Raw genomic sequence first — 7,979 nt, forward strand, 5'->3', positions numbered from 1 at the left:
TTTCTTTTCCTTCTTTTTCTCATGTTCAAAAAGAAGTAGATTATTTTTAGCTCATATTTTTCCTTTTGAACTTGCATTTGGACACTAAGTCAACACAGGAGAATTCTGCTTCAAAAGATGGGTGTCTCAGAAATGACAGGCAAGAAAGAGGGAACTGAGTGACAGTGGTTCTGCAATCCCTGCATAAAATGCAATGCACCATGTTTGGAAAAGGACAGAGGAACCAAAAGTAGGACTTCTGGCAAATTGGGGAACTTGGAATCTACAGCTTAAATCTTCGTCATCTTCTGACTTTGGAGACATATTATAAAGTTCCTCTAAAGACCCCCACATGCCCAAGGTGCCTGTAGTTCTCTAGGGCAATGTCTGCCATTTCTTCTTCAGTTATGAAAATGCCCTTGGCTGATAGGCTATGCAAACCAGGATCTATGATCTGGGGTGCTCTACTGAGACCTTTACATTTTGGTGTGTGGGTTGCCTGGAGTGAGTATGGGAGAACAAGGGGATGCAGCCATAAATCTGTGATTACACGTGCCAGGTAGCAGCACAGGTGATCGTTCTGTAACCGTGCGGGATATCAGGTTCAAGAGAAGTGATAAATGAGTCATTTGTATAATCAGCTATGTCACTAAAATTATCAGGGACAAGATGGGCTAAAGGAAGGGGTTCATCCCTGACATGCTGAGGTCCTGCATGGATACCACATGGATACCACACTGAGAAAACTGAGGAGCAGTTTCTGGAGGTCTCTTATCACGTGCTGCAAGGAATTACAGATTGTTGTCCCTCACAAAGAGCCAGGTCCGTTTAGCACCTCTGAAAAATGAGGTGATTTTTATCCAGGTGACCGATTATAGATTTAGATACTTGTAAGTTTAAAATACTAGTCCATTTTAGGAATGAAGAAAAAAAAAATACTGTCCAATAATATGATTGCGAAATCAGGGGTTTTCAGGCAAGGTAAACTGTCATGTGTTAGTTTGCTTCTAAAACCAAATTTGTTTTCTGTTTCTGTGGGAAATCAGAGGATGTTATAAACTGAGTCATGCAGCTATTGACTTTAGCAAGCACGCAACTGATATAAATAGAGAAACACTGGTGAGCCTTGGACAGAAGAAAAAGAGATTGAGAGGTCTTCTAGCAAGGGCTGGTAGGACAGGGAGGCAAAGATGAAGACAAAGATCCTTCCTTTCCTTGGGTTACTATATGTTGCATGTTCTTGTGCTTTCCCAGTGGTTCCAGAAAAGGAAAAAGAAGATATGCAATTTGCTAAGGTAAGGACTACAGACAGAATTTAAGAAATAATTTATTGGGAAAATTAATGTATTGATATATTAGTGATGTAGAATATTTTATTAACAACTGTCTGCATTTGAAAAGAAATGTTTATGTTCTAAACTGTTGTTTTTTCTTCCCCATCAGAAATATCTGGAAAATTTTTATGATTTTAAAGAAGAGAAAAATTCTCTCTTTAAATCAAAGAACCTCAATCACATGGCTGACAAAATCCGCGAAATGCAGTCATTCTTTGGGCTAGAGGTGACTGGGGAGCTGAATCATAAGACGCTGGACATGATGAAGCAGCCTAGATGTGGAATACCAGACGTCCGTTCATACAGCACCTTCCCACAGAGCCCTAGGTGGAAGAAAGAAGATGTGACATATCGGTAACATATATTAAAGCATGTTTCTCTGTACACCACTGGGAAGCTTTGTGAATGCTAGGTAGAAGTAAAACCAACAGGTTCTTTACTATTTATTCCTGTACCTCTCCATATAAAAGCCCCATTCAGGATGAAAGGGCCATGAATGTGGGGACTATTGATATCCTTTGCTTTAGGCTTCCAAACAGTGATGAAAATACCAAAATAGGCATTTACATTAGTTAGTTAACAGCCTACTAAATAATATACTCAGTGGATAGAAGGGATACAACTGGGAGTATATATGTTAGGATTTCTGAAAGATGTGAAAGAAAACTGAAAACTTCCCCTGTTATGTAAGCAAATAATTTGAAAATAAACTCGAGACACATAAATAATAATAAACACTGATTAAAATATTTGACCTTGATACCATGTGCTCCAGCCACATGTGATCTGGTTGCTTTTAATTCCTTTCTCCTTATTTCACAGGATTTTAAACTACACTCCAGACATGCTCCAAGCTGATGTAGAGGAAGCAATTGCAAAAGCCTTCCAGCTCTGGAGCAGTGTCACCCCTCTGAGATTCACCAGGCTTTACAGTGGTCAAGCAGATATAATGATCTCCTTCGCTGCTGGATGTAAGGGGACTCCCTTGCCTGGGAATAAGCATTGTCACTTTTTCTTACAGCGATGATGAAAAGCATCACTTTTTTTTTTTCCCCTTTTTTTTTAGTTCACGGTGACTTCTATTCCTTTGATGGTCCAGGAGGAACTCTGGCTCATGCCTACCCCCCCAGCACTGGCATAGGAGGAGATGCCCACTTTGACGAAGATGAAAACTGGACCAAATTTACTACCTATAATGGTAGGTAACCTTAAATATTACATTGCCTGTTTTTTATTAGACAGTGTTGTCTTGAAGTCACTGTTAAGTCACAGATCCCATGACAGTAGTTCCAGTACTTACTGAGATATAAAATGTCAGTGTAATTTAGTAAAATGATTCTGCATATTTTGACCTGGGCTGCAGTCCTGACAGTCCCCTGAAGTTAATGCACAGACTGCAATTACAGTTCCAGTGAAGGAAATGAAATTAGCATGAAACAGTAATATTGGGTAATCATGACATTGTAATGCAGGGAATTTTCACCCTCTGGTAATGACCTTAAAAATTGTAATATTGAGCTCTCACTTTTTTTTTTTTTTTTTCCTGATTTAAAGTGATGCAAATCTTTAACTTCTGCAAAGGAAAAAGTTATCTTGAGTTTGTTGGTAAATATAATTAAACATAACAGTGAAGTGTTCTGGTTTCCAGCAATATCCAGGGATGATGTTACATGTTACTGGTCTTTGTGAAGTAGTTATCAGGTGAATTCCATGTCATTTATAATTCCCAAAATCTGACCAGATGACTAAAATGTTCCACCCAGTTTTCAGTCATTATTAACATTAAAGAAACATTGATTCTTTGTTGGCAGGAAAATTTCTGCAACATGAGCAAGAACTGTGCCCACATTGGTTTCCCTGTGAGAAATAAATGTTTATAATTCAAACCTCATTTCTCCTCCAGGATGCCAGAGAACCTCTTACTTGGGACATAATTAGATTTTGCTGTTTTATTGAGACCACGAATGATAGATCATGCGTGAGAGGATGGCACCCGTATTCTACTGTCATGCAAGAAAATTTATTTAGTGTTTGTTCTTTGTGCTGGATTTTTTTTAGGATACAACTTATTTCTCGTTGCTGCTCATGAGTTGGGCCACTCACTAGGTCTTGGTCATTCCAACGTCATTGGTGCTTTGATGTATCCTATATATATGGCCAGGGATACAAGGGACTACAGGCTTCCTCAGGATGATATTGATGGAATTCAGGCCCTCTATGGTAAGCAAAAAGCATCATTTTTTGGTGGATGATGGATAAGCATTTATAATTAATTTTACCCCACAGCTAAAATGTACTGAACTTTCTCTTGCAAGAAGGATACGGAGGTTTAATTTCCTGATATCATTTTTGGGCAAATCTCTTGGTTTCTTTGTGGCTAACAGTCTACATCTGCAAAATGGAATCTGTGGGCTGTATCCATGCCAGTAAGTCAGAAGGTCCAAGAGCCTTTCTCCAATGATACCAGAGGAACAGCCCATGTCTGTAGTATTAAACTCTCTTATCTTCCACAAAAGGGTGGTCACATGCACAACTGCCTTTTGGAAATGGGATTTGCTCTACATTAACTCCTGAGCACATACAGTTTGAGACACCAATGGTTTGTAAAGGCAAAACAATGCCAGAGACCATTTTAACAGTCAGAGGCACAGATAGCCAAGTTAAATTGCCCAGGAGCTTTCCCTGGCATTAATTTACTAGTTGAGTTTTAACCTTAAAAAACCTATCCATGTGGCTCCATATGGTACATCCTGAAGCTCTGCAACATGAAACATTCTAATTCACCTTCCAATTCTACACTTATCTGTTTCCCAAAGGATCCCCTAGGGAATCTTCTGCACTTCCAACGAAAGCTTTTCGCCCACAAGAACCAACTGAAATGACACCTGCAGAAGCACCGACTGAAATGTCACCCCGGGAAAAACCAACAGAAATTACACCCTCCAAAACCCCCACAAGACCAGAGGACTGTGACCCTCATCTGACTTTTGATGCTATCACCACTCTCCGTGGGGAAATACTGTTCTTCAAAGGCAGGTACGTGCTTTCATTTCTAGCAACACCTTTTTGTGACACTCACAAATGCAAAGCATAAAGTTCAGTTCAAGGAATTTATCTTCCCTCGGTTACAAGGGAAGATACTTCTTTCTGAAAGTATTAAGGCAACTTTGCAATATCTTACTAGCCCAGCTGGGCTGGGTGAGTAAGGTGGTTTACTGACAGGTGAGTAAAATGTTTTAAATCATCATACATCATCACCCTTGTCTGTTAAAATTGTGCAAGGCTGAATAATCCCAGTGTTACTCCTCAGCCTGCAGCTGCTTTGCATGCAGCGCCGTCCTCGTCACACCATCCTGCATGTGGGTCAGGGAGCTGTGGAAACTGTCACTGGTGACTTTTGGTGGCCCTCTGACCTAGGAGTCTGCACTGGACCACTGTCCAGTACTGTCTGTAGGGAACCCCTGCTGTTACAGGTGTCCACTTTTTGGGCACACTCTGGCACTGGGCACTGTAGCAGGTTGTTGGCTGTGCACATCCACCCTGGTGAGGGAGACTAGTATGTCAGGCCCAGGGTTTCACCCACTTCTTGGGTTGGTAATTGTGTTTTGATTGAACAAGATTCCTTTGATGATGTGGGTCTGATTTCCTTTCTAAAACACATGATGAAGAATTGTAGCTTAAAAACTCAATAATTTTCAGGTAAGGGGAGGAAGAAGCGGTTCCCCCTTAAATTGGGTTTTAACATGTTTCTCAAGAATATTTAATAAGCATTTGTAACCAAACTGAAATTAAGAACACAGATGTGCCTACCTACATGGGACATGGTGAAGAGAAAGCTTCAATTGTCAGCACTACCACAGACATCACGTGTTGTCTTGGGTGCCAGCAGAGATGCCTACAGGGCCACCAACTCTAGGTGTCCCTGCTTGAGCCGAGGGGTTGGACAAGATGACCTCCAGAGGTTCCTTCCAACCTCAACCGTTCTGTGATCTCAGAGCAACCAGTAGTAAAGGGCAAATGTCTATGAAAGAGCAGGGCAAACTGAAGCACTGCATCCCAAAAGGGCTGCTATCTCTGCCTCATAGGGAGGACCGGTTCCAACACCCAGACAGTAGGATTTAAAGTACATTTCTGGGCTACTGATCTAGTGAAATACAGACAATGAAACACTACTGTTTTCATTTCTATCAGCTATGTCTGGCGCAAAAGTCCATATTTCTCAGGCATTGAGCACGACACCATCTCCTCATTCTGGCCGTCACTGGCAGCTGGCTTTGATGCTGCTTATGAGGTTGACAAGAAGGATCGAGTGACATTTTTTAAAGGTATTTCTCTTACATTTCCACTAGTCCTTTTTATGAATGAATAAAGTTGTAGTAGTACTGCTAATGTTATATAATAATAATGGAAGTAATATTCTAATACTAATACTAATACTAATAAAATATATTCTTACTATTCAAATCCATATTCAGTTTGAAAAAGCTGTTACTGTCATTAACTAATACTGCTTCACAACAGCCCTGCACGATATATTACTCTTCTTTTGTCAGTGAGAGAGAAGATGATAGCTGAGACAAAACTGATTGCCTACATTAAGTTATTGAAATAAATTTTTAAAGGTGCCAAACACACCTAGAAAATATGTTGAGTTTTAACTATTGAGTATATAACACTCTAATGACTATAAAAAGTTGAAAATCCAACAGATCTGAAATATTCAAACTTATGCGTGCCTTAGAGGGTCATGTTCTCAGCCGGACATCTGTGCTATTTGGTGGCATTTACTACACAGAAAGCTCTGGGGCTTTGATGAAAAGGAGCTCAGTCTCCTCAGGAATCCCTACTAACTTTTTCTGGTTTTCCTGCAGACGACCAGTACTGGGCTGTCAGTGGCTACAGTATAGAGCCGGGCTTCCCCAAGCCTATTCAGAACCTGGGCTTCCCCACTAGTGTCAGGAAAATCAATGCAGCTGTTCATGATCAAAATACCAAGAAAACCTATTTCTTTGTAGGCAACAAGTACTGGAGGTAAGGCTCATTCCTCTTTTGTACAGCAGACAATTGAGATAGATAGCTTTTAAAATATCAAGTTATATCAGTATTTGTACAGTAAGTTCATGGCCTCTTGTTGTCAGCCAGTATAAAGCTGAAACTCAGAGGCAATCACTCATGTATTTTCATAGAACAAAGTCTGTAACACCTGAGATAAAGACATTTACTCTTACCAGTCTGTGATTAAAGACAAATGAGCTTTGTTTATTCTTTAGGAAGCAGTATTACCTGAACTTAGTATAAAAAGATAATGTGAGTAGACTTTGTCACTGTGTCATGTATTCATTTGGTAACTATTAAGGGGAAGAAGTGCTCTCTGAAATTTATAAATGACAAATCTATCAAGAAAGTTATGGAAGGAGATTAAAATATTTACTTTTTAAGAAACAGTTCAGCTAAACAGTAATGTTAGCCCTAATAATTAATCTGTAATATTATCTTGAAAAGGTATTATTACACCAGACATTTACGTTCTACTCATGGGGCCACTTCATACATTGGATGCTGTAAAATTAAAATATTCAGTTTGTATAATTATTTAAGTTTATTACTCAGTATAAGACCCTTCCAGCCTTATTAACAGCCTCAGGGAATGGAAGTGAACCATTTAGTCTGATGTTCTGAAAACAGCCTTGCATAGGCCACTAAAGATGTAAATATTCACACAGCCAGGATTTATACAGTTCTATGAGATGATAGATGCTTGCACTTACTGGATTTTCAGCTGAGAGTAGACTTATTTAGTAAAAATTCCACCTGGTTTCAACATTGAACATCACATGCTTGTTTCTTGTTTTCATGCAATTTCTTTATTTAGTTTCAATGAAAATACCCAATCAATGGAAAGGGGATATCCAAGAAAAATAGTAGCTGACTTCCAAGGAATTCGCCACAGAGTTGATGCTGCCCTTCAGAAAAATGGTAAATAAATTAAAATGTGATTAAAAACAAAACAAAAGACCACCAACCAAAGCCAAAACAGTGTATGTTTCAAATACATATATATATATATGAAATGTTTGTTCTGATATTTTTTTTAAATCACCCAAGAAAATAGCAAGCATATATCAATAGATATACAAAAAGGAAATATTAATTTGCCAATATTTTGTCCTTCCAATTCTAGGACATTTCTACTTTTTCTGTGGATCAAAACAGTATGAGGTTGACATCAAGAACAAGAAACTCATTCGTATAATGAAGAGCAACAGCTGGTTTAATTGCTAGAAATATTAAGTGATGGTGCAGGGCTGTATTTGTACCAGAAATGTTTCTTCGTGTTCCTTGGTTATAATCAATATCATTCAGCTGTTACTGTGCATCTGAGTCTGAAAGGATGGCCTTTGATAATTCTAATTTAAAACCATAAAAATGTAAAACTTAATGTACAGTTTTAATTTATTTTGTTTTCCAACTATTTATTAATCAAGTTGTTTTTGAGTAATAAAATATTTTGCTCAAGTATAGCAGCGTTCTTGTGTCCTGGTTCAGTCCGTTGGAGACAGGGCATCTGATATAATCACACACAAGCCTGAATGGCGCCGGGACCCCACCACCATTTTTAGCAGGGCTCACTGTCTGTAGGGGGGAAGTTAAAGAGAAGCAGAAGTA

The 7,979-nt window shown here is 39.0% G+C and overlaps 1 protein-coding gene across 1 annotated transcript; it reads left to right on the forward strand.

Moving 5' to 3' along the window:
* Positions 1 to 1,090: 1,090 nt before the first annotated feature.
* On the forward strand, positions 1,091 to 7,752 carry LOC143155454 (stromelysin-1-like). The gene is made up of 10 exons (XM_076328226.1): positions 1,091 to 1,274; positions 1,423 to 1,667; positions 2,136 to 2,284; positions 2,380 to 2,511; positions 3,372 to 3,533; positions 4,130 to 4,349; positions 5,505 to 5,638; positions 6,185 to 6,344; positions 7,186 to 7,289; positions 7,495 to 7,752. Exons 1-10 carry the CDS (start codon positions 1,170 to 1,172, stop codon positions 7,593 to 7,595), a joined length of 1,512 nt encoding a protein of 503 aa, XP_076184341.1. The 5' UTR covers positions 1,091 to 1,169; the 3' UTR covers positions 7,596 to 7,752.
* The last annotated feature ends 227 nt before the right edge of the window (positions 7,753 to 7,979 follow it).

The sequence above is a fragment of the Aptenodytes patagonicus genome, chromosome 1, assembly GCF_965638725.1.
Source record: "Aptenodytes patagonicus chromosome 1, bAptPat1.pri.cur, whole genome shotgun sequence".
Taxonomy (NCBI): Eukaryota; Metazoa; Chordata; class Aves; order Sphenisciformes; family Spheniscidae; genus Aptenodytes; species Aptenodytes patagonicus.

Coding starts and splice junctions, on each gene's coding strand:
- LOC143155454 (XM_076328226.1), top strand. CDS start 1,170: ATGAAGACAAAGATCCTTCCTTTCCTTGGGTTACTATATGTTGCATGT. Junction 3,534..4,129: donor TGGAATTCAGGCCCTCTATG/GTAAGCAAAAAG, acceptor TGTTTCCCAAAG/GATCCCCTAGGGAATCTTCT. Junction 7,290..7,494: donor TGCTGCCCTTCAGAAAAATG/GTAAATAAATTA, acceptor TTCCAATTCTAG/GACATTTCTACTTTTTCTGT.